The following is a 27,896-nucleotide window of genomic DNA, read 5'->3' on the forward strand; positions in this document are numbered from 1 at the left end:
TTTCCCTACTTTATTTTTCTCCATGGCACTTATAACCATCTGAATTATATATATATATATATTTACTTGTTTGTTTATTATCTATATCTCCCATTGGAATATAAGCTCTATGAAGGCAGGAAACTTTGATTTTTTTCAGTCTTACATCCCCTATGCTTAGGACAGCACTTGGCACCTAATAGGTTGTCAATTAACAATGGTAATAATAATGGTTAACATGTATAGAGCATGGAACATGTATTACATGCCAGGCGCCATTCAAAATGCTTTACATGTGCTAATTCGCTTGATCCTCACAAAAAATCATGACGTAGGTACCATATCGATGGATGGATGCTGCAGTAGAAGTACTTACGGCTCTGGGGTATAGAGGGGATCTGAACTGTGTCTCACATACTGTGTGCAGTGAAAAACTCGAAAGGCTAAACCTGATAAAAAATCTCTTGGTGATAAGTAACCAGCCACAGGACGGATGGAAAAACCTGTGCGCTCTGCAAAGCAAAGGAGAAAATCTTCACTAGAATAGACAATCTTACTTTTCTTTTTTAAAAAAACTCACTAACAAGATCTATTAATTTAGATCAGAACCATTTTTGAAACTATGTCATTCTTAGCCAGTACCACCTCTTGTAGTTTCTTTATGTTATCTAAACTGGATGGTGCTCTTTCATTCCCCAATACCTGAGGTCTGCATGCCCACCGTAAAAGTCACCTTCCACTAGGCTGCAGTGGCTCTGGGGACCTCTATAAGCTCTGATCTTGTCCTTCATTTCAAACTCTCACACTCTGGTAATTCCAGTTCCACCCCAATGCTTTGTACTTGGATTCTCCCACTCCAATGGGCAAAATAATTTTTCACAAAGATGGAAATGTTCAACATCTAGCCTATTGCTAGCCACTAGCCACATGTGGCTATTGAGCACTTGAAATGTGGCTAATGTGGCTGGGGAACTAACATTTTGATTTACATTCATTTTATTTTTTTTATTTTATTTATTTATTTATTTTTGGCCACACCACGCAGCATGTGGGATCTCAGTTCCCCAACCAGGGATGGAACCCATGCCCCCTGCATTGGAAGGCAGAGTCTTAACACTGGACCACCGGGAAGTCCCTACATTCATTTTAATTATTTAAACAACCATGGTTGTCTAGTGGCCACCATATTTGCCAGGGCAGGTAGCCCCTTCCAACTCATGTTTTGTTTGAACTGTCTTTTAATATTGGTTTCTCTCTTTGACATGTTCCCTTGAAACACCTTTAGCGATCATTTACTCCAACCTTCCCGAAGGTGCCTGAATCTCCTCTACCACATCCCTCTAGTGGGTGTGGAACTTTTGCATGAACATCTCCATGGATGTGGAACTAACCATCTCATGAGCCTGTCCCATTTTCAAATGGCTCTTTTAACAGGATCTTGTCCGTTTCGAAATAAAAGTTTGCTGTTTCTATCCGACTGTCCTTTACTTCAGAGCCACATAGGAATCCCTCTATAACATAAGATGACCTTCAAATATTTAAATAAATCTATAAAGTCCCCTAAATTTCCAGGTTAAACACCCTGAGAATCCTTCAAATTTTATTTATATGATACATTTTCCAATCCTCTTACAATTCTGCTCACTTTCCTCTACATTTGCTCCAGGTTATGAATGTCCCTCTTCAAATGTGGTGCCTGGAGAACTGCCAGCACAGAATACAGAAAAATTCTGACCTCCCAAATAACCGGACTTTAGTCCTCTATTAAAAATTCTATTGTGACTGAAATGGAGTTCAATATTCCCCTTACAAAAAATTAATCATTTCATTACCTTTTAAAAAGTTTGAGACATCTTCCAATTGTGGGATATTATCTTCCCGGTATCCACAGTATTTAGAAAGCAAAGGTAAGTTTTTGAGATACTCTCTGCAGGCATGGGTTGGGTAAAGTTTGTTGAGCTCTCGGAACACAGTTCCCCAGGTCTTAATCTCCTCTTCAGTGAATTCAATGTTAGGAATGGGGTCTCCACTAATGAGATAAAGAGATCTTGAATTAGCATCCAATAAACAGTAGCACGTATCTTGTTTTCTATTTACTATATAGGCATAATTTACTCCATTTATTTCATTAGTTCAAAGTTGAATAAGTTTTGTGTTTTTTTTTTATGCGGGCCTCTCACTGTTGTGGCCTCTCCCGTTGCGGAGCACAGGCTCCGGACGCGCAGGCTCAGTGGCCATGGCTCACGGGCCCAGCCGCTCCGCGGCACGTGGGATCCTCCCGGACCGGGGCACAAACCCGTGTCCCCTGCATCGGCAGACGGACTCTCAACCACTGCGCCACCAGGGAAGCCCTAAATAAGTTATTTTTATAGTACACTTACTGTTTATAGTTCATAGCCAAGTCTGCAAAATACTTTCGTCTTTTACGATAGACATTGTCTTTGAAGCCCTGATAATTAAAGAAAAGTTTTTAAATATGCATACTAAAAAATACTTAACAAATGATTTAGAAAACATTTCATTCTTATTCAAGTGACTATACTGAAGGGCTATATAACTGTTATTTTGAGCAAGCACTGTTTAGAAATTTATGATCATTTTTCTTTTATTCAACATTATATGACAGATTCATACAATAGTGGCTGCAAAGATAAAAGATACTATAGATACAAAAATACTACAGTAGCTACAAAAATAAAATAGTTTGAGGAAAAAGAAAAGCACCACCCTAGTTAAAATACATGGCTCTTTTCCAAGGGTGAGTTTTTTCTTTATCATTTGACTACATCTTCAGTTATATTTTCCTGTAATTAGTAACAAAGTAGTAATTACCAATATTTGAAATCATGGCAACTGAATCTAGCTTCAGATTTTATTGCAAAATGCAGACACATTAATCATTTGTAGAAGCAATTAATGATAAAAAGATAGAAGAGATAGTAACACTAGAATTTATACCTATGAAAAATATTTAAGAAAAAAATAGACAAAATAAGGCATCAAAAAGCAAATCTTAGGAGGAAATAGCCAGTAATACAAAATAGGAAAGAAGGGGAGGACACTTGAAAGGAAAGAATGAGACTTGTGTGTTTAACACAGATTTACAAGTCCCTACTATGCACCTGGCCTTCTGCTGAAATTCAGAGAAACACAGCACAATCTGGGTCTTCAAGTTTACTTTAACCAATTATTTTGAAACAATATGGTAAGTGCCTTATTACAGACAGGCACAAAATACCACTTGAACTCAAAAAGAAACTCATAATCCAGAGTATGTGAAGAGGGTAGTGGGGGGTCAGGAAAGGGTCCCTATCAATGACTCCTAAGCTAAAAGAGGAGTGGAGAGAGCCAGGTGAAGGACAGAAAGCACAGCACCAAGGACAGCACAGAAATGAAAAACAGCATGTTGCGCCTAAGAAAGTACAGGTAATCCAATGTTGCTGGAGCCTGGAGAGTGAGGTGGAGCATGGTGAAGACTAGTTATGGGTCTGCTAGTAAAGGTCTGTTTGAGAGCTTGGATTTTACTCTTGGGGTAATTGGAAGCCATTGGGTTTTTTTTTTTTTTTTTTTAAATAACAGCTTTATCAAGATATAACTCACATACCTTAAAACTGACATTTTAAAGTGTACAATTTAGGGGGGTTTAGGATATTCACAGTGTTGTGCAACCACCTCCACCATAATTTCAGAACATTTTATCACCTGAAAAAAAACACCCTACTCATTTGCAGTCTATCCTCATTTTCCCTCACCCCCAGCCCTGGCAACCAGTAATCTACTTCCTGTTGCTATGAATTTGCCGGTTCTGGATATTTCATGTAAAAGGAATCACACAATGTATGGCCTTTTGTGACTGGCTTCTTTCACTATCACAGTGTTTTCAAGGTTCACCCCTGTTGTAGCATTTTGAGTAATTCATGCTTTTTTATGGCCATTAATATTCCATGTTGGGGACATACCATGCTTTACTTATCCATTCACCAGTGGATGGATATTTGGGTTGTTTCCACTTTTTTGCTACTATGAATAATGCTTCTATGAACATTTGTGTACAAGTTTTTGTGTGGGCTTATGTTTTCAATTTTCTGAGATCTGTACTGAGGTACCATTGGTGATTTTTAGGCACAAGAGGGATAACGGTCACACTGAGGCTTTAGATCGTTCTAGTGACTATGAGGACAGGTTTGAGGCGGCAAGGCTGGAGGCAGGAAGACCAGTTAAGGGATGTGGTAGTAAGAATAAACAAGGAACAAATTAAAGAAATATCTTGGAGGTGAAAATCAGCAGGACTTGGTAGTAGGTCAGTAAAACTGATTTACACACCTTTCCATAAACATGCCCCAGATTTTCTTGCCTCTGAACCTTTGCTCATTTTGCAATGGACTGTCCTTCCTCTCCATCTCTTTCCTGCCAAAATTCTTTAAGGCCAAGTTAACAAGGTTGCCTTTCTCTGACCTCTTCAGCTAGAAGTGTTTACTCTCTTGTGTATATCTCAAAGCAGCCTGTTCATGCCACTTAGCACACTTTTCATACTTAAATCTTGTATGTGTGTTTATATGTGTGTGTGTGTGTGCTTTACTTTGTCAACTTGACTGGAAGCTCCCAGAGGGCAGGTACAGCAAATTATTAATTCCAATACTTACTCAATAAGATATTATAGAATAAATGGATGGATTGGCTGGGGTTGTCTAAGGCAGTATACGGTCACATTCACACAGCTAATAAGTGATAGAAGCTAGATTAAATCCCTGGTCTGTGCAACTCTACTGCTGACTCTCTTCTCTCCTCCCCTCCTAGGATCCTAGAGCTCCATAAGAAGTCCTAATGCTCTAGACTTACTAATTCTCCAACTCATGCCTGTACTGTATCCCATATGATTTTCCAAGGAACCAGCTTCCTAATTCATCAACTGCATAACAAACAGGCAGTGTGGGTGATGATTTTCCCCTTCCTATCTTTACTCCCCTCTCCAATAGCCCATGCCCATTTTGATAGAAACCGACTGCAGATACGGTGTTCACTGTAGTGTAATTCTTGGAATAACTCTTAGTGATACGAATTCCAGGCATGACACAGATGTTTTGGAGCCAATGAAATTGGATGCTCTTCAGTCACTTGGTTTCAAGTCCACCAACATGAAGGACTAATAACACTTCCTGAAACCCAGATTAATCAATATCCTATTTAGTCTGGAATAAGCACTTTCTCCAGAAAAGAAAAATAATACCCTTAATTTTTTAGTTTGCTTTAAATTATTTTCATGAAAATGTTTATTTAAAATATTTACAGGATGGTCAGCATCCAGTTCGGATCCATACATCAGAACTCTGTTAGCACAATGGTCCAGGTCAGAAATCTTCTTTGGAAACCAAGGAACAGTTTCCATACCTGAAAAATACAAAAAACACTAACAGTTGAAGAGACCATCTTAAATTAGGCAATAAAGAAGAAGAAATTAAGAAAGTCATAAATGCATTTGGATGAGATTTTTAATTTTAGCTTGTACGTTGAGGCACAATGTATACAAGTAAATGGGTCTAGTTTTAATAAGTAAATCTTATTCAAAGTTTTTGAGTTTAAAAATATTTTAAGCCTTAATTTCCTAAGCATTGCAGAAATGATGCATTTTAGTAATAGACCAAAAGTTCAAAAAAATTTAAGCTACATATTTAGCTACCCTTAAAGAGTAAGGCTAATGTTTTTTTGGGGTTTTTTTTGCGGTACGCGGGCCTCTCACTGTTGCGGACTCTCCCGTTGCGGAGCACAGGCTCCGGACGCGCAGGCTCAGCGGCCATGGCTCACGGGCCCAGCCGCTCCGCGGCATGTGGGACCTTCCCAGACCGGGGCACGAACCCGTGTTCCCTGCATTGGCAGGCGGACTCTCAACCACTGCGCCACCAGGGAAGCCCCAAGGCTAATTTTTAATTAGCAAATTTAATTAAAACTCTGAATGTTCATTTTTGTTGATTAAAAGGATCTTAGAGATCATTTATGTCTTTGCCACTTTGATCTTCTCACTATCCCTCACACATACACGCTCTCCTAAAACTCTGAGTTTTGTGAATGCTGGTCTTCTCCCTGGAATACCTATCCCATCCCACATCCTGCTGCACCTCATCCTTCTGTTTTCTTGAGAATATCCTTCTCCTCCTTCAGGACCCAAATCAAATGAGCCTTCCCTGACCCTGTAGGTGGCGCTAATTCTCTATCATCTGGGTTCCCATGACTTTGACTCCAATTCTCTGAAAGCTTTTACTATGTTTTACTATAATGTATCTGCATATGGCTGTCTTACAGAAAAGAATGGGAACGACTCCAGGGTAGGACTATTTCTTTTTGTATCCCCATTTCTTAGTAGAAATATGAGATTCAAGTTGGTGTTTCCTAAAAATCAGCTTAACTATTTAGACTCTATAAAACTCTTCATTTGCCAGAGAGATGAAGTAACTTATCCAAGATCATTCATCTCTAATGGAACAGAGAGGACTAGGACTCAATTCTTCTTGCTCCAGTTTAATGCTCTAACATACCCAGAAGTGATATTCAAGAGATTCAGCAACAAAACAACAGGGGCACCAATCACTCAAAATAGACACAAGCAGAGTCCCAGGCTCCTGCTCTATCAGGTGTTAATCTTCTAGTTGTTTGTGGTGGCCACAGGACTCCTAGGAGAAAACTGGGGCCACATGGGCTTCAGGCATCGTGAGGAGCACTTAAGGGACTCAGGGGAAAAGCTATCTGCCAGCCAGACATGGACGTACAATCTTGATATTTTAATACCTTATACAGCCATATGAATACATAACAGATGAATATCAGCCCTGATTACACCCAAATATTGTGACATAACCTGAAAGGATTATTTTGAGTACCATATATAAAATGTGACTGATTTATCCATTTGTCTCTTGCCCCAAGTAAACTGCAAGGATTTTTTCACAGTAGAAGATTTTAGATTATCTCTGTGCTACCTGAGTATCTGAAAACATAGAAGCTTTCCATTTGGTTTTGGTGGAAGTGAGGACAAGGAAGAACATTGTATTTCATATATAGAGTATTTCACATCACAGTTGTCAGTAATTGTCAACATTCTCAACAAATTCAAATATTCACTTAATATCTGCTAGGTATCTGCCCTGTAAGAGTTACTAAGTGCTCAGGGATTGTGAATTGGAGGTTTGTGAAATCAAGAAATGCCTGATGGGGCTTCCCTGGTGGCGCAGTTGTTGAGAGTCCACCTGCCGATGCAGGGGACACGGGTTCGTGTCCCGGTCCGGGAAGATCCCACATGCTGCGGAGCGGCTGGGCCCGTGAGCCATGGCCACTGGGCCTGCGCATCTGGAGCCTGTGCTCCGCAACAGGAGAGGCCACAGCAGTGAGAGGCCCGTGTACTGAAAAAAAAAGAGAAATGCCTGATGATTTGGAAACTGAGATAACAATGGATTTCTAACTATTCTAAATTCTTTCTTGTATTCAAGTTTTCCTTTTCACTTCTCTCGCCCTTGATAAAATGTTGCTTTATAATTTTTCTTTAGCATTTTGAGCAATTACATTTTGTATCTTCTTCATTATCAGATTGTAAGCAATTTGAATAGACAGTGTTTTATTTTTACTTTCATGCCTTCAAGCTAAACATAAGATAGGACACACATTATGCACTTAATCTTCTGAGTAGTATTTTCACTTTTCAAACTTACCATCTTCCTTCACAGTAAAATTATCTGGTAGATTCACAGAGAGAACATTAGTATGAGACTTCAACAGATGAAAAATATCATTCAATTGTTCTCTATTGATATCACAGTCAACAAAAATCTCAAACTCTGAGTTTCTTCTCTTTGATTTTCGGGACTCAATATGTAATAGGTTCACATGCTTCTCCTGTGGAAAGCAGAGGATGAAGATTATACATGACTGCCTCAAACGGTTATAGTCTCTGTGCAGATTACTTCCATTACCACTAAAACTCAGTCTCATCACTTGTCATAATAGCCAAAGGGAAAAAAAGGCTGTTTTTAGTGCCATCAACAGCAAAATAATTCCCCCTAAATATTAGGTACTATTCAAAAAAAGTTTGAAAAATTCATCACACCCTCCAGAATCTAATTAAATTAACACCCAGTAGAAAGTCCCTCAGATTGCCAGAACTGATTGGCCTTCAAATCAAAAGACTTAGTCTCCTAGATAAAAAGAACCCTTTGAAAATTCTCACAAATAAAGGCTAGGTTTTTTTTTAAGTGATCTAGTGTTAGTCCTTTAAAAAGAAAAGTCTCCTTTGCAATAATGCATTTAATACAATTAGATGAACAGCTTGAACATGGAATATTTAATACCTCCAATATCTTAAGCTACAAACTCAGTAACCAGCTGAATCAGATTGCTGCTTCTGATCTCTTCGCGTGCCAGCCTGAGCTGTGGGGTGCCATATGTGTAAACCTGTGGGGGGAAGGTATCTTCTCTTACCAATCTGGGTGCTGAGGAAAAGCCCTGGTGACATAATCATGAAACATAAGAACCAGTCACCCAACAGTTTTCTTCATCTAAAAAACGAGAAAGTTAGAGTAGATGATCTCCAATACTAACCAGTTGAATCTAAATTAACTTAGTGAACACCTGTGTAGCCAAGTAATGGCTGTGAAGCATACAAAGAAGGGCAGGACGTACAAGGAGTTTACAATCTAGTTGACTAACACATGAAAGACTAAGAGAAAATACAAATAGTGAGTGTGCAGGCGCAGATGTTCAGAAACGGAAAAAAACATCAGGAGTTTGAGGAGGTAGAAGGTTTTATGGAGCAGATAGGAGCTGAGTCTTAAAAAATAGATAGAATAGGAAGACAGAAGGGAAGAAGTAAGATTCCAAACAGGAGGAACTTGTATGAGCAAAGGTAGGGATGAGATAATTATCAGGGAACATTAACTTGATAAATAAGAAAGGAGAGTGAATGTCAGGGATGTTGGGAAATTGGAATAGGCAGGGTTTACACTGGAACGTAGAATCTATCATGGAATCAATACAAGAGAGCCAGTTACAAAATATATTGGAATTGATCAGGAGTAAAGGAGAGTTCTATTGAATCTATTTCTTATGGATTTTTAGAATAAGAGTACATTCATAAATATTTTCCGAATGATGACTTGAATAAATATAAAGCTATAAATTACGTTTTTGGAGAAGAAGACACAAAATGTCAATTCTTCCTAAAGTAATCTAAAATTGAGTGCTATCACAATGAAAAACTTGATGGAATTTGGTGAGGAAATGTAACTAAATAACTTAAAAGTTATTTAGTTTCTTTTCTTCTTACCTGGAAGAAAAGTTTAGTCAAGAAGGTCTAGGAAAATTCAGGTAGAGTTAAAGTAATAAGTGAGACATTCCTTATCAGATATTTCAATTACAGCAACAGAGGCACAGAGAGGTTAAGCAGTTTGCCCAAATGCACACAGCTAATCAGTGTAAGAGCTGGAATTCAAACTCAAGCTGTCTAGCTCCATAGTCTATGCCCTTAAAAACTATGCTGTAATCCTGTTGTACAAGAAAAGAAGAGTCAGAATAACGGATAATATAGCTCTTCTTTGAACAAGATTTACATCATCTTTATAATGAAAACACTGAAGACTGATATAGCCAAAAATTGGGGCATAACTACATTGTGAAGATGGGGGGAAGGGAAGTTGAGGGGCCGCTGGAAAGGGAGCTGTGCCAAGGAAGCTAACCCTTCACTTCCGCTGGAGAAAATCAATAGGTAATATCTACAAACGGAAAAAACAAGGAATAGCAGCAGAATAAGCATATTGTTTATAAATATGGACGCTAATATGAGAAAATATAGTTAAAAGCGTTGAAGATGGTTGCCCCCTATAGGCAGAGGATAAGTAAAAATAGGTGGATTCACGCCCAAAACACCATTGCAGCAGTCAGAAGAACGAATGAGATGGATATGTAGCAGCACGGGTAGGTCTTCAAAACACAGTGCTGAGTAAAAGAAAAAGTGTATGTACAATAACATTTATATAAATTACCAGTCCATGCACATGCAAAAACTCAACATAGATTCTAAGTAACAAAAAACAATTCAGTGTGTAGATCAAACGTATCAGAGCAGTTGTCTATCAGAAGAGAGAAATGGAGATGGAATAAAACAGGAGGAGGCTGTATACATCAGTGATGACAGTGTCCACGTGATTTAAGGAGTATGATTAGCTCAACCCTCTGTACCTAGGTCAACATAAAAATTAAATGGAATTTAGGAATGAAGAGAGATGAAGCAGAAGACTGCTATTTTCTTTATAAGCTTTATAGTGTGGGGTTGACTTTTTAAACCACGCACAAGTATTATTTGATTAAAGACAAAATAAAAAAGAAAGTTGATGGAAGAAATGTAGGTATACTATTTAAAGACTCCAAGGTAATCAGAAGAAGAGCTTGCAGTAATCACGTAATTATCAAATATGGGGAGGAGAAGGAGGAAGAAGGGACGGAAGTATCAGTATATCATTCACAATAGAGAGTAAATAAATATCATGTAAATTGATAACTCAGAGAGATCGGGACAATACCTAGACATTATAAATTCACCGCTAAAAGAAATAAAGAACAGAAATAGTTAAAAGAGATTGCCTCTGGGGAGTGGAACTGAGGTGCTGGGTAAAAAACTGGTGCTTTTTATCACAAACTCTTCTAGACTATTTGTTATACTTAGAATTTTAAATTCTTTGAAATATTATTTTCAAACTGCTGTTTAATAGTATATCATATGGATATAAATCTGATTTCTAAACAGCTAACATTTATTGATAATTTACTTTGAACTATCCTAAGCACTTGAAATATATTAATTTTACTAGTTCTCACAGTGACCCTGTGAGGTAGGTAGGGTTCTCATTTTATAGATGCTAAGATGAAACACAGAGAGACTAATTAATTTGCCCACCATCACACAGCCAATAAGTGACAGAGCAAGGATTTGAACTCAGGTGGCCTGCCTTCAGAGCCTACAAGCTTAATACCAATGATGTTCTAGTAGTACAATTTAACCTGTCCCATACCTTAGGACAAGTAGTTTGTTTATAATTTTTTAATTCCTATAAATAAATCTTTGTGTCTCTTAAACTGGGTTAGGTCTCTCAGTTCAATGCTATCATAGTACCTGGTACTTCTCTTTCAGGTCAGTTTACACACATGTAATCATTTGTTTACTGAAATTATTTGTTTAGTGTCTGTCTTCTCCACTAGATTATACACAACTGTGAGGGCTGGAACTGTGTCTGCTTTGTTAGGGTACACACCTTCCTATCTAGCAGGACGTGCTGTACTTAGTAAGTACTCAGTAAAAATTCCTGTTCTAACTGACTGACCCTGATTTCCTTAGGATAGATTTATGGAAGTAAAATTACTGGGTCAAAATATGTGAACATTTTAAGACTCAAAATACATATTACCAGATTGTTTCCCTACTCATCACATCAATTTTCCCTCACACCAAAGGTGTATTTAAGTGCCAAATGCATTGAAGCTTTAACAGTAGGGAGTAGTATAACTGTAGAATCTTTGTTATTTTGCTATATAAAAAAATAGCATTTAATATATTATTAATGTATCATTAAATAATATCATTAAAATTTCTATATTTCATCTAATTAAAATAAAATTAAAATTTGCTTCTTCAAAATCTGTAAAGTGAATCTTTCCTCCCCCATTTCTTTATTAGTTATTTGTACCTCCTCTTCTATAAACTGTTTGTATCCTTTGCCCATTTGATAGAATCGAGCAGTATTTTAGAAATTTAAGTGTTTAAAACATTTCTGTAGTCCACCTCTGAAGAATTTACAAATAATCTTAAAGACCCATTTTATAAGAGTTTTATGCAGAAATACAGAGACTGCTTACCTGAAAGATTTTCAGTGCTTTTACAAGTCCTCCAACTTCATTCTTTAAGGAAAAAATGAGAGTTGCTCTTCCCTTTTCTAAGGAATGATCTTTGTTTTCCTTATTGTCTTCAATCATGATGAATTTGGTGTATGTCTCTAAAAATAAAGTATGAAAATAGAAAGTTCTAAAACAAAAAGTTGTACAATATTTGGTAGCATAGATAATATTTGAAACAGACAATATCTGATAACATTAACCAAGTTTTAGTTTCCTCACCTGTAAAACATGGATGTACATATATACTTTGCAAAACTGTAATGAGACCACAATAAGCTAAAACATTGCCTAGCATAGTGCCTAGAATATAAAAGGCATACAATACATGTTAGTAATTTTCTTTTTTTCCTAATCCAATCCTTTCAGGCCATGACTCAAGCCCATGGGTTTCTTGCAGTCTTCCTGACTGTTGTGGCCTGAACTGGGCACTCTTTCTCTATGAAAGCCTACCTCCTCTCCCCTTACAATTTTAGCACTTTATTGTACTGGGTTTTATTGTAGTTTCAGATGTACAACATAGTGATTCAATATTTTTATAGATTATATTCCATTTAAAGTTATTATAAAATATTGGCTATATTCCCTGTGCTGTACAATATAATCCTTGTAGCTTATCCATTTTACACATAGTAATTTGTACCTCTTAATCTCCTACCCTTATTTTGCCCCTTCATCCTCCTCTCTCCCCACTGGTAACCACCAGTTTGTTTTCTATATCTGTAAGTCTGGTTCTTCTTGTTATATTCTTTCACTTGTTTCATTTTTTAGATTCCACATATAAGTGATAACATATAGCATTTGTCTTTCTCTGTCTGACTTATTTCACTAAGCATAATACCCTCTGGGTCCATCCATGTTGTTACAAATGGCAGAATTTCATTCTTTTTTTCATTAATTTTTATGGCTGTGTGATGTTCCATTGTGTGTGTGTGTATATATGTATGCATATATATGCATGTATACATACATACCACATTTTCTTTATCCATTCATCTGTTGATGGACACTTAGGTTGCTTCCATAACTTGGCTATTAAAAATAATATGAACATTGGGATCCATGTATTTTTTGAATTAGTGTTTTCACTTTCTTTGGGTATAAACCCAAGAGGAATTTCTGGATCGTATGGTAAGTCTATTTTTAGTTTTTTGAGGAACATCCATACCGCTTTCCATAGTGGCTGCACCACTTTACATTCCCACCAACAGTGCAGAAGGGTTACCTTTTCTCCACATCCTTGCCATTTGTTCATTGTGTTTACACTGGGTCTTGAATGGCTTCCTCAGATGTGTCACTCATATATATGACATGTCTTCTAACAAGACAGCAAGCATCTTCAGAACAGGGACAAGGCCTCCTATTCATTTGTAAATTTAAGAGCCTGGACAGCTCTGGACACAGGTGGACTAGAAGAATAGCTGGTAGCCCAGAGAATTCTGGTTCCATATAAGTATCTACTTTCTCTCTGACTGTGGAATCCCCTAGGCCATTGGCCCTGAAGTCTTTTTAGTATTGGCCTACAAGTGCCAAGTGTGTGTGTGTGTGTGTGTGTGTGTGTTGGGGGAAGTGAGGATTTTTTTTCTTTTAATTATGTATTTATTTTTTTATTGGAGTATAATTGCTTTACAATGTTGTGTTAGTTTCTGCTGTACAGTGAAGTGAATCAGCTATATGTATACATCTGTCCCCTCCCTCTTGGACCTCCCTCCCCGCCCCCATCCCATCCATCTAGGTCATCCCAGAGCACTGAGCTGAGCTCCCTGTGCTATACAGCAGGTTCCCACTAGCTAGCTATTTTACATGTGGTATTGTATTTATGTCAAACCTAATCTCCCAGTTCATCCCACCCTCTCCTTCCCCCCATGACCACACGTCCGTTCTCTATGTCTGCATTTCTATTCCTGCCCTGCAAATAGATTCAACTGTACCATTTTTCTAGATTCCACATATATGCATTAATATATGATACTTGTTTTTCTCTTTCTGACTTACTTCACTCTATATGACAGACTCTAGGTCCATCCACATCTCTACAAATGACCCATTTTGTTCCTCTTTATGGCTGGGTAATATTCCATTATACATATGTATCACATCTTCTTTATAGGGGAGGTGAGGATATTGTGGGGGATAGATGTAAGGTACGGTAACTTTGTACTGGTGACTCTCAGTTGAGAAATAGACACTTGAGAAGTAAGATTTGGATTAATAAATGGAAACAGCATATTGAAGATTTATGGTTATTAGTTTTCTTTGGGTTATTAATTCTCCCTAATTGCCCAGTTTCATGTTGTTGTTCTAGTGGAGTTAACCTTTAACAACTTAAATTGACATAACCGATCTCACTGCCTTTTACCTGCTCTCATGCGTTGATCCAAGCCTGTAGAGCAGGTATAGTAGGATGGCGAGGGCTTGAAGCCAGATAGACTGTGTTCCAGTCCCCCGCAGTTCAAATTTCCCTTACTCAAGGAAGCCTTCCCTGACCCTCCGAAGTCAACCCCTAGTGTTGGTTCTCATGGCACCAGATACTTCCCATTGATAACAACAGTCGCAGGTGCAGCTGTAGCTCTGTATATGGTTGTGTCTGTCTCTTCAACTAGCCTGTGTGCTCTGTGGGGGCAGAGATCACGTATGCTTTTATGCACCATTGTGAGTACCTAACACAGTCTCTGCACGTAACAGGGACTGGATAGATGTCACTGAATGAATAAATGGAGGAAAGATTTGATTACAGACATGGTCCCTACCCTCAGGGAACTAAAAGTCTCATAGAAAGAGAATGAAGGATAAGCACTGTAACAGGAACACAGATGGTGGCGTGATGGCAGTGGCTAGATTAATTATTCTGGTACGTGTTCAGAGGTGCTTCACTGAAGATGTGTTTGAATTAGGTCTTAAGGAAAAAAGAGGAAAGAGTCCATGAGGAGCTGAAAGACAAAGGATGAGGAGGTGACTAACCACAGATCAATGAGGGACCATGTAGGCAAGGTAAGTGGGGCCAGATCCTTCAAAAGGCTCTGCAGTTAATGCAGAGGAGTTTGGACTTGATCTTCTATGCACATCCAAATACCCATCTCAGGACCCTGGCAAGTCTGATCAAAGGCTAAATGAGAAAAGTTAGGACAAGGTAGTTTTCCATTAAGCTAAATTCCTGGCTTTGAAATGCTTTTCTGTAGGATGATCAAAATGAGGAGCTTCATGAATTTCTATCCTTCTGACCGGAGAACTATTGTGAGTTTTCTCTTTCTGCCATAAAGCCTTTTTCTTAACGCATACTGTATAACATTTGGGGTACCTTATAAGAGGCATCCCCAAGAGCCCTATCTGGCTTGATAGTGGGTATAAAGTACCAAATATGGCTCAGTAATTTTCAACTGTATGGTAATAAACAATAGTCTGCTACTAATCTGCCAATGGAATACAATTTTCTGTTTCAGAATTCGGTCTTTCTGATAGCTTTGGAATTTAGTTTAACAAATATTTTTCAGGCACATACTAAGTTGAAGGACTTCTACATATAAGTTCAGAGAGTATGGAGATAAGAAAGAAATTCCCACTCTATGATAACAAGATTCCATCCATTCTTAGCAACCCAAGAGGTGGGTAAGGGAACTGATATTTGTCAAATGTCTATATATATCATGCACTAATATTATCCCATATAATTCTCATAAAATCTTCGTGGAGGGGGATAGGAATTATACTCATTTTATAAATGAGAAAACTGAAGCTCAGAGAAACTAACTAACCTGTCCATGGTGACACAGCTAGAGAATGTAAGAACACATATTTAAAACTGTGTCCTTCGGGGGTCGGGGAAGGGTAAACTGGGATGAAGTGAGAGAGTAGCATTGACATATATACACTACCAAACGTAAAATAGATAGCTAGTGGGAAGCAGCAGCATAGCACAGAGAGATCAGCTCACTGCTTTGCGACGACCTAGAGGGGTGGGATAGGGACAGTGGGAGGGAGGCTTAAGAGGAAGGGGATTTGGGGACATATGTATGCATATGGCTGATTCACTTTGTTGTACAACAGAAAATAACACAGAATTGTGAAGCAATTATACTCCAGTAAAGATGTATTAAAAAAATAAAAAATAAATAAAAAAATAAAACTGTGTCCTTGGAAGTATGAATGTTAACATATGGATCTAATTTCACAAGAATTACCCTAAAAATGTTCAGAAAGGCAGAAAGTAGAACAAAATTCCTGGGATCTAGTTGAAAGCTGACTTCTCAGATGAACTAGATATCTACTTTGGCATCTCTCAACCACTTATTTACACTGCAAAACAGTGTAAGGAAATATCTAATCACTGTCATAACATTTGTCAGTGTATGACCTTGGGCACACTACCTAACTTTTTTAATACAGCAAAGTAACCAAACAGTTAACCGAAACTCATGGCATCCAAAAACTCCCTTATACATTTTTTTTTTTTTTTGGCGGTATGTGGGCCTCTCACTGTTGTGGCCTCTCCCATTGCAGAGCACAGGCTCCAGACATGCAGGCTCAACAGCCATGGCTCACGGGCCCAGCCGCTCCGCGGAATGTGGGATCTTCCCGGACCCGGGCACGAACCCGTGTCCCCTGCATCGGCAGGTGGACTCTCAACCACTGCGCCACCAGGGAAGCCCCCTTATACATTTTAAAACACAGAATGTGACTTGGTATTCTGGTGTTTTCCCCACAGAGGAAACTAGGCTATTTCAGGCACCAAGAAGAGACTGAGATATATAATTCAAAATTTAACAAATACTTATTGATTCATTGAGTTTAAAATCAAAACTGCTTAGATATTTCTAATTGTGTCAATTTATTCTCTACAACTAAAACAATCTCTATGTCAAATGCTTTAAAACCAAATGACTAGTTAAAACTTAATAATAATGTGGATTTTTCTGTGATTCAAATGATTACTAATGGTAAAACAAATGAAACTTCAACCCAAGCACATTTACATACCATAGTCAGTGTTAGGGCAGTAAAGATTAAAAAACAAAGAAGACTGTTTGCCTCCAAGGAATTCACAGATTTATTATGAGGGAAGGAGAGGAGGAGAGGCTGACTTTCCAGTAAGGCCAAATAAGGAGAAGAAAACCTGTATCCTGAGATCCCAGCTGTGATATCTGAGGAGCACACGAAACCCCACCTACTTTCTAACCCCATGACCAATATCCCATGAGATTCTGAAGATGATTGGAGATGACTTCTGGCCCATCCCTAAGTCTCTGAACAGAAAAGATTTATGGATGGGAAGCAAGACATCCTAAGAGAGATGTTCAGCTTCAAAGGAATTGACCATTTCTTAAGGTAAACTTAATTATACACAGGAAATTCTGAATTGGTGGCTCTGGGGCTAAAAATTCAGGGATGGTCTCAGATACGCATTCTTAAAACGCTTTTGGAAATGTGAAAACCTTTGGAAACATTTCTTAAGTGTCTAACCATCACTCAAAGACCATGCACTTTTTTTTCTTCCAGAGTATGGGTGACTTTGTCCTATAGTATACAGTTGCCAACAATAAGAGAGACGTAAAATAATAAAGCAAATTACTAGTAATAAATCCAACTACAAATCCATGTAGGCAAGCTATAATTTCTATGTGCATCAATTTCCTTATTTGCAAAATTAAGGATGGAGGCTAATTAGCACCAATTTCATGGCTATAAGGAGGAGGAGTATAATATATGAAACCCTTAGAACAGATGCTGACCTACGCTAAGTACTCAATAAATATTAGCTCTAATAATGGGAAGTGCATCCCAGATTTCCCAATCTTCATAAATCTTCATAAAAAGAAAATGTTAAATGTAATAAAGTGGACATTCTAAACTTTCCTGGCTAAAAATTTTTCTTACCCTGGGAATTAAGCATTCACAAGATAGTTATAAACCTATTTCTTATAGTAATTTCTTATAGTAACAAGCACATGGAAAGGTTGTGTTATGACATAACATTTAAGTATTCTTTTGTCTTAAGGTGGTTTTCAGTTTCATTAGTTTATTTATTATGAAACCCAAGTGTATTAAGTTCCAAATCTCAAGTGAATAATTTAGCAATTCTTTTGCAAACAAACAGATGAAGACTCCAAAGTACAATTTACTGAATCAGCCTATATTTACTGAGTCCCCATTTTCCCTCATATTGTCACAATAACCCGCTGGAGTAAAAGGATTCTGCAAATATAACCTATTTCCTGGTCTACCACTATTTTCATAATGTAAGCAAACTTTAACAACTGGGAGCAAGGATCAGAGAACAGGAAAGAAAAGTGATTTTTGCCAGTCGGTGGTAACAGAATTTACCAGACAGAATTTCAGATCTCCTGATAGGTCATCCTTCAATGATCCCTCAGAGCTTAGAATGCTCTTCATATAAAACTATATCAAGATTTTCTTTCACATTTCAAAACCGACCCTTAAGCTCCCCTGGCAGGAGCCATTTTAAGAAGGTACTAATAGTCATGGCTAATCTAACTCCAACCTTTTGGGGTTCATAATTCTTTTCCCCTGGTTCTAAAATGGATCTAGTTTTGCCACCAACATTTCCCTAATGGGTGGGGGCAAAGGAAGGTGAAGGATACATGAATGGAATATTTATGATGAGTAAGGCATTTTACATTGAGATTTGGAAATATTCCTATCCCTCTTGTTAAGTCAATGAAAGAATGAAGTTTCTCAAAAGGAACTTCTGCTTAGAAACTAGAAGAAAAGAATTCTCACCCCTCCCCCACACCCACCCCAAAATAAGCTTAAGAGCACAAGGCTTTGACCTTTACTAAAATTTGGCCACAGCTTGGCCTGATAGACAGAACTTACTAAGCATCTTTATTCTGTCTTTATCGTTACTCCCAAACCCCTTTCAGAACCTCAGCATTTCCTCCATCATTTTTTTTCCTTTCCCTCTTCCGGCTACCTACCCCCTCCTACTCCTTCACGGGCAAACCCCACAGTACTAGCCTGGTAAGATAAAAGGCTATGAAGTGTCCAATGGGTCATACTTGTTTGGATCCATGTCTCATGAAGAAGTATATATTTTACTTTTAAAGCAATACTCTAATAGGCCAGTGCCAACTGGTACTTCCCCTTTTTCTGTGAGAGGCCAGGAGTCATTCTCCTATCGAGTTTCCTGACCTGACTAAAGATGCACTGGTGTGCAGGACCTGCCATTGGAAATAAGGAACACATACCAAGAAGTCAGTCAGAAGATCAACAGCCCCTTAGTATAGTAGAGGTCAATTGACTAACTCTTTTCTCCCCTTAATCAGTAACAGTGTAATTTAAATTTCTATGATCTAGGATGCACAAAGCACTATCGAATTAAAGTATTTTGAAAGCATGGATGCTGTTTGAAGACAGAACTAAAAGCTTTGGGAAAGACTGGTGTGAAAGGAGAGAATCCTCCAGAGAATCTTGATTTTCTTTTCTGAATGGGGGAAGGGAAAGAGGATGAAAGTAAAGATGAAATATAAAAGAAAACATGAAAAGCATTATTCCAGGAAATAATGGCACCAGCAAAGAAAATGGAAATAGAAGATACACCCCTGCCTGAAGATAATCTAATATGATAATAATACGTGTACAAATGAACTCCAGTGATCAGATTCATAGGCCACAGATTATAGCTTTACAGAACCATTTATAGTTAATTTAAGCTGTGATCACTTCTACTTTTAAACCAAATAAGTGAATTCCATCCTTCTTTGAGAATTGACAGGCACAAACTTTCACTGGGCTAGAAAGTTCAACTCTAGTCTTCTTCCCCCAAGTCAACTAGAGTAGAGCATCAGTGGGGAGTTAATTTTAAACTCCTGAAAACCAAATGGTCAGAGGCAAGGTTAAACTTACCTGGACTATTAACAGGATCTGAACTACTAGGTCCTATGCTTCTTTGTCAGTTGTAACCTTGCACCCCAGCTCTTAGTCCCATGTTGGGGCGGAGGTGAGGAGATGTGATGTTGAAAGGCTTTGCCTCAGAGACTCCCTTTTCTTTGAGGGTGTCTAAGGGAAAGTTCCCTTTATAGGAGGAGAAGGAAAAATGATATGTTGCCATTTGACAGAGAAGAGAAAGAAGAATGTGTCTGTTTCTGCTAGCATAGAGGAATCACACTGACTTGGGTTCAACTCTGAACCTCAGTTTCCTCATCTGTAAAATTCAAGAACTATCTACCTCACAGGGTTTGCTGGGGAGGTGAAATCAGATGACATGTAAAGAGCCTGTTTCTGGCACAGGGAAGGCCCTCAAAACAGTGTCTTTTCTCACCAAAGAGGGCAGGAGGAAAGAAGAAGACTGACCACAGGAGTACGACTTTGATTTCCCAGGCCCAGCTCCCCACGGGCATTTACCTCCTGGAGGATGACCCTGCCTCTTCCTCGTGCCAGCCCAGTGCCCCCAAATCCGCGACGGTGGTCCCTGCTCCCGGTGGGAAGGGGCCACCCCACTCACCTCGGGCGCCGGGCGCCGCTAGCAGTGAGCTGGGTCAGCCCACAGCCTCGCGCTGCCCGCCTCTTATAGAAGCAGGCGTCGGGGCCGGCCAATGGGCGGCTAAGGCGGCCAGGCAGTGGCCAATAAGAAAGAGGTTCGCCTGCCGGGTTGGGGAAGCGCCCAGGGAGCTGACCTCCTCTGGGCGCTGACGGTCCCAGCCAGCCTGAGGCTACAGTCGCACGCCTTTGCCTTCACGTGTATCTGACTGGTGTTTTAATTAAGCTAATGTTAGGCCGTCCTTAACTACAGAAGTCTGACTAATATTAAACGACGGAGCTGGAAATTCCCTCCAAACCAAGATAACATCCGTTATTGACATATGACATCTCGTAGGCTTGTACTGCTTCTCCCGTTTGGCGACCAAAGCAGGAATCCCCTCAACTCCCCTCCACTTGCCAGATATCTCTGTGCTTCTAGGTTATTTGGTAATCCAGTTCTGCCTCATCATTCTCTTGGTGACTTCCCTTGTTCCTTAAGGCAAAGCAATACTTGACGTTTTTAGAAGGGAAATGCTCAGTACCTTTCCAATTAAAGAAACTTTAAAGCTGCAAATGGATGAGCATGCTATATTAACAGAAAATCATATTGAACAACATGGCACTGAAGCCAAAAATTTGGACTAGTGTATTTATTGATTGAGTGCTCAGTCCATAAGATCCTGTCCTAAAGGACTATATATGTAACACATTATATTGTAGAACATTTTTTGCTTCGAGTTTTTAAGTCAACTTTGTTGATGTATAATTTACTCACAGTAAAATTCACCCTTTTGAGATGTACATTCCTGTGAGTTTTGACAAACATATACAGTTGTGTAACCATCAAACAATCAGAATATAGAACATTTCCATCATCTCAAAAAAGCTCCCTTGTTTCAATTCTCTCCCCCAACATCCAACCCCTGGCAACCACTGATGTTATGTCCCTCTAGTTTTTCCTTTTCTGGAATGTCATATAAATGGAATCATATGGTGTGTGGTTTTTGGCTCCTGGCACTTAACATGATGCTTTTGAACATCATCCATCCTGTTGCATGTCTATAAGTAATTTGTTCCTTTTCACTGTTGAATATGGATATATTTTAAAATGCAGGGGCTTCCCTGGTGGCGCAGTGGTTAAGAAGCCACCTGCCAATGCAGGGGACATGGGTTCGAGCCCTGGTCCGGGATGATCCCACATGCCGCGGAGCAACTAAGCCCATGTGCTACAACTACTGGGCCTGCGCTCTAGAGCCTGCGAGCCACAACTACTGAAGCCTGCGCACCCACAGCCCATGTTCCGCAACAAAAGACGCCACTGCAATGAGAAGCCCGCTCGCTGCAACAAAGGCCCAACACAGCCAAAAATAAAATAAATACATTTATAAAAAAATAAAATGCAGGACATCTACTGCTTTCAAACGCATTTTTCTCTTTATCTGCATAATAATTCCATGAGATAAATATTATCCTCATTTTACAGATAAGGAAACTCAGGCTCAGGGAGGCTCTATGACCCTTTTCTGGCACAGACTAGTAAACAGAATCAAGAATCAAGCAAAAGCATTCTGACTTTAAATCTGGTGTTCTTACTACAATACCATGAAAATCACTGGCCAGGTAGAGAGACCTTTCAGAATCAAGCTGGGGTGAAAGATGGCTTTCCTAAAGTTGGGTCTATGAGAGGGCTTGAACCACCTCTGTTAAAGAAGAGAGATTGGGCCAAGTAATTCAGTGAATCCATCGCCAAGGAAATCAGGAGAATAGGTTGGGCACTGGCCCTGAGGTGGAGATGCTTGAGTAGTTGATATAAATGAATCCCATCTAAGGTCACCTTGAAGGACTGGGCAAAGCAGGAATCTTTTCTGAGCCTCTCTGAGCATACTCAACTCCCACAACCCTGGAGAGACTCCAGGCAACTGGGTGTGCTTTCCCACTTCTCTGACAGAATTCTAACATGACCCTGACCCTTCCCAAAACATCTCCAGCATGGTGCCTGGAATTCCACCAATTAAGAATTTTCACTGGACTCAATGATACAATTTAAATTAAATTCACATACTCTGACAAGACACAGAGAAAGAACTATCAGCGGAGAGATATATATATTTGCCTAATTAAAAGCATTTCATTACTTCTTAATGCCAAACCGATACCACAGAGTGAAAAAATGACATTTCCATGGAAGTTTAGAAAGAGGTAAATTAATCAAGACACTTGAAGAAAAGAAGCAGTCTTAGTGAATGTATTCATTTTCCATTGTTGCTGTAACAAATTGCCATAAATTTAGTGGTTTAAAACAACACAACTTTATTATCTTACAGTTCTGGAGGTCAGAAATCCAAAATGGATTTCACTGATCTAAAATCAAGGTGTCAATTTGGATTTTATATTCAAGTGCATACTAATTACTTGAGTCATGAGAAGACTGAGAGAGGTCCAAGTGTCCTATTAATTCCTTTGAGTCCGAAAATTTCTCATAACTGGTTTGGCAAGAAGAGTGAGATTAGTTGCTAATGAGGAGATACGTATGTAATTTTAGCATGATATAAAGCTATGATTGTCAGTAAGTGGTATTAGGAATCTAGATTATTTTTATTAGACCTTGTTTCTCTCTACAAAATCATTATCACCTCCTGATATTGTAAATTGGGTTTCTTCATACTTATTTTTAATGTGTTAATCCTCAAACTACAGGTACTTAAAGCCTTGCTAATTAAGGAGTAATTAATAAAGTTAACAATATAAGCAGTCAATTTAGATTCTCCAACTAATTCAGATGAAATTCAATTTTACATATTCACACTTTGTTTTCAGTTTGCCTGAAATGTTTGAAGTAAGTCAAGAATAAGAAATGCTGTTAACTGGGCTTCCCTGGTGGCGCAGTGGTTGCGAGCCCGCCTGCCGATACAGGGAACACGGGTTCGTGCCCCAGTCCGGGAAGATCCCACATGCCGCGGAGCGGTTGGGCCCGTGAGCCATGGCCGCTGAGCCTGCGCGTCCGGAGCCTGTGCTCCACAAGGAGAGAGGCCTCAACAGTGAGAGGCCCGTGTACCGCAAAAAAAAAATGTTGTCAACTTACTTACATAGACCAATTTAGTTTGTGTTCAAGTGAAGGACTGGTAACATTGTTAAGAATCAGATAAAATACTACTTTTACTAACCAAGAACAGAATGAGTGTTGTGTGGTTTTACTTTTTATAGTCCATTTGGCTTTGTTTTTAATATAAAACTTCCTGATTATATTATAGTAGTTTGAAACACTCTGGGACTTTAAACTTCAATTATAATGTGAAATTTCTCTGAAACAAACATTGAAGTGTTTTGCATTTGTGAAAAAGGCTTTTTTTCCCTCTTTAAAAAAATCAAGCTCTTCGAATTATTCATAACCACGATCACTTTTACTTGAAGCATATGTTGTAGTCTTGAGCATTTTTTTCAGTTTTTCACTTTTATAATCTTTATATCCCTCTTTTGCATTTCGGCTTATGTAAAAGTAGTGTTACAGTGAACATGAGTGCTTTCTTATCCTTTATCCATGTCTCCTTCTCTGTGTTTTGAGTTAGTAAATTCATACTTCCCTCCACTACTTTTTGTTGGCAAAAAGGATTGTAAAAATATTTGCACCTCTTGTTTTTTAGATATCCACAAAATTCCATTTTTAGCTATTGTGTTTTCACAATTTTGAAACACCTTTTGCTGAGGGAGGAAGGATTGTAAAGAACAGTTGAGTTTCTACATGTTACACATTTTGTGTAAATTTTACTGAGTGTCTGGCATCTGCCCAGTGTGTTGCTAGGTACTGTGAAGGAAATGATGAGAATTAATAATCTTTCTTGCCTGAAGAGCTTTTTATTATGTAAGTAGAGGGACAAGGCTAATAAGTTAGAAAACAATACAAGTTAAAGATAATATATAAGTATGTTTTAAAAGAACAAATAAGGTTATTTTTATCTTAGCAGAATAAAAAAAACAAAAATAAAATCAAGGTGTCAGCTAGGCTATGTTCCTTTTGGAGGCTCCAGGATTGAATCTGTTCTCTTGCCTTTCCTAGCCTCTAGAGGTCACCTGCATTCCTTGGCTCATGACCCCTTCAGCCATCTTCAAAGCAAGCAGTGTAGCATCTTTGAATCTCTCTCTGGCTCTCCTGTCTTCCTCTATCACATGTGACTTTTGTGAATACTTTGTGGTTACCCAGATAATCCAGGAAAATCTCCCCATCTCCAAGTCCTTAATTTAATTACATCGGCAAAGTCCCTTTTGCCATGTAAGATAACAGTCACAGGTTCCAGAAATTAGGACATGAACATCTTTGTACCAAAATGAGAAGCTTTGGGTGGTACCCAGATGGGATACTGTGTATCTCCTTATGTTGGTCCTATCATCTTGATCTGTAGAATCTATGGCAAAAGTTTTCTGACACTGAGATGTGGCTTTTGAGATATTAGAAGTACTGACTCCATGGATGGTAAAAAAACAAACAAAACAAAACAAAACAACCTCACTACACTGCCTGGATCTTCAGCAGAACATGTTTGACAGGTGATGCATCCTAATCTCCAGTTTCTCACATGCTAAGCTGGCTTGATGGTACCTTTAAATTGATCCTTCTATCTTCTTTGCCAGCTCCTCCTTTCTTCCCTCCAGATATTCAGGGTTCCTCCATACAAGGATCTAGGCCCACTTCTCCTCTCAGTCCATACACTTTTCCTTGTCAGTGTCATCCCCTCTCATGTCTTTAAGCATCCTTGATATGCTAACAACATCAAAATGTATATTTCAAGCCCAAATCTCCCTTCTAAACTCCAGACATTTATATCCAATAACTTATTTTATATCTCCACTTCCATGACACACTGTCATCTTAACATATTCAAAAGTGAACTTGGGAAAATGACAAGTGTTGGTGAGGATGTGGGGAAATTTGAACCCTTGCACATTGCTGGTAGAAATGAAAAATGGTTCAGCCGCTATGGAAAGCAGTTTGGTGGTTCCTCAAAAAGTGAAACAGCGAATTGACATATGACGCAGCAATTCCCCTTATAGGTATATGCCCAAAAGAACTGAAAGCAGGCACTCAAAGAAGTCCTTATACACAAATGTTCACAGCAGCAATAATCACAATAGTAAAAAAAAAAATGGAAACAATCCAAATGTCCAAAAATGGATGAATGGATAAAAAAGCTGGTAGATATATACAATGGAATACTATTCGGCCATAAAAAAGACTGAAGTACTGACACATGCTACAGCTTGGATGAACCTGGAAAATGTTATGCTATGTGAAAGAAAACAGACACAAAAGGTCACATGTTATATAACTCAATTTATATGAAATATCCAGAATAGGTAAATCCATACAAACAGAATACAGTGTGGTGGTTGCCAAGGGCAGAGTGTTGGGTGGGTGGGTGAAGCTGGCAGGGGAAAATGAGAAGTAACTGCTTAATGGGTATAGGGTTTTATTTTGAAGATGTGGGATGTATATACAATGGAATACTACTCAGCCATAAAAAAGAATGAAATAATGCCATCTGCAGCAACATGGGTGGACCTAGAGATTACCATACTAAGTGAAGTAAGTCAGAAAGAGAAAGACAAATACCATATGATATCACTTATATGTGGAATCTAAAATATGATACAAATGAACGTTCTTTTTTTTTTGGCCGCACCACATGGCTTGCAGGATCTTAGTTCCCCAACCAGGGATTGAACCCAGATCACCACGGTGAAAGTGCCAAGTCCCAACCACTGGACCGCCAGGGAATTCCCCAATACAAATGAACTTATTTAGAAAACAGAAACAGACTCACAGACAAAGAAAACAAACTTATGGCTACCAAAGAGGAAGGGCAGGCGGAGGGATAAATTAGGAGTTTGGGATTAGCAGATACAAACTACTATATATAAAATAAACAACAAGGTCCTACTGTATAGTACAGGGACCTATATTCAGTATCCTGTAATAAACCATAATGGAAAAGAATATGAAAAAGAATATAACTGAGGGGCTTCCCTGGTGGCATAGTGGTTAAGAATCCGCCTGCCAATGCAGGCCCTGGTCCAGGAAGATCCCAAATGCTGCAGAGCAACTAAGCCCATGCACCACAACTACTGAGCCTGCACTCTAGAGCCCACGAGCCACAACTACTGAGCCTGCACTCTAGAGCCCACGAGCCACAACTACTGTGCCCACGTGCTGCAACTACTGAAGCCTGCATGCCTAGAGCCCGTGCTCCACAATGAGAAGCCACCACAATGAGAAGCCTGCACACTGCAATGAAGAGTAGCCCCCACTCGCCACAACTAGAGAAAGCCCATGTGCAGCAACCAAGACCCAAAGCAGCCAAAAATAAATAAATTTTTAAAAAAAGAATATAACTGAATCACTTTACTGTACATTGGAAACTAAAACAACATTGTAAATCAACTCTACTTCAATCAAAATTAAAATTTTTTTAAAAAGAAGAGAACTTCATATGGGAAAAGAATCTAAAAAAAAAGAGTGGGGCCTCCCTGGTGGCGCAGTGGTTAAGAATCCGCCTGCCAATGCAGGGGACACAGGTTCGAGCCCCGGTCCAGGAAGATCCCACATGTTGCAGAGCAACTAAGCCCGTGCGCCACAACTACTGAGCCTGTGTTCTAGAGCCCGTGAGCCACAACTACTGAGCCCACGTGCCACAATTACTGAAGCCCACGCACCTAGAGCCCATGCTCTGCAACGAGAAGCCACCGCAATGAGAAGCCCATGCACTGCAACCAAGAGTAGCCCCCGCTCGCTGCAACTAGAGAAAGCCCGCGCACAGCAACGAAGACACAACACAGCCCAAAATAAAAAATATATATATATAAATTTTTTAAAAAAGAAAAAAGAAAGCATATGGTGCAAGTTCTGGGTCATTCCTTTGGGGAAAAAAAAAAAAAAGAGCGGATATACGTCTATGTATAACTGATTCACTTTGCTGTACACCCGAAACTAACACAACACTGTAAATCAACTATACTCCAATAAAAATTTTGTTTAAAAAGAACTTCAATTGCCTTTAATGCTACTCCAAGTTGAGGACAGAAGTGTCACCACTGGATTCAGCAACAGGGAAGTCATTGGGATCCTTGACAAGAGTAATGTCAGTGATTTGGGGCAGAGGGAATCCAGTTTACATGTGCAGAGGTGATATTAGGCCACAGAAATAATGTTAGCTCTTTCAGGAGTTTTGTTGTAGAGAGGAGCATAAAAATGTGGTAGCAGCTGGAGGGGAATGTGAGGTAAAGGGAGGGATTTTTTTTGTTTTTTAAACAGGAGATACTAGAGAAAGAATGATCCAACAGGGCAGAAGAAATGGACGACTGAGGAAACTGAGAAGGTAATGTAGGAGCAAAGTCCATCCCGCTGACCTCATTAGTCCTAATAGGTCAGTCAGGTGAGTCTCTTGACTTCTTAGGTATATAATCATATCCATTGAAAGGGAACCTGAAAAAAATTATAGCACTTTTTAAGTAAGTGATCGTCATAA

At 39.0% G+C, this 27,896-nt stretch overlaps 1 protein-coding gene across 1 annotated transcript in view; it reads right to left on the reverse strand.

The window, feature by feature from the left end:
• The window catches only part of TPH1 (tryptophan hydroxylase 1), a 16,410-nt gene extending 4,425 nt beyond the window's left edge, over positions 1-11,985 (reverse strand). Inside the window, exons 1-6 of the mRNA XM_007458787.1 lie at positions 11,869-11,985; positions 7,677-7,860; positions 5,267-5,367; positions 2,361-2,428; positions 1,812-2,008; positions 356-491 (exon numbers count right to left, since the gene is read on the reverse strand). Of these exons, the coding sequence (XP_007458849.1) occupies positions 356-491; positions 1,812-2,008; positions 2,361-2,428; positions 5,267-5,367; positions 7,677-7,860; positions 11,869-11,985 (803 nt within the window). The remainder of the gene's footprint in view (positions 1-355; positions 492-1,811; positions 2,009-2,360; positions 2,429-5,266; positions 5,368-7,676; positions 7,861-11,868) is intronic.
• Between the last annotated feature and the right edge of the window lie 15,911 nt (positions 11,986-27,896).

This window comes from Lipotes vexillifer, unplaced genomic scaffold (assembly GCF_000442215.2).
Source record: "Lipotes vexillifer unplaced genomic scaffold, Lipotes_vexillifer_v1.1 scaffold892, whole genome shotgun sequence".
Lineage (NCBI taxonomy): Eukaryota > Metazoa > Chordata > Mammalia > Artiodactyla > Lipotidae > Lipotes > Lipotes vexillifer.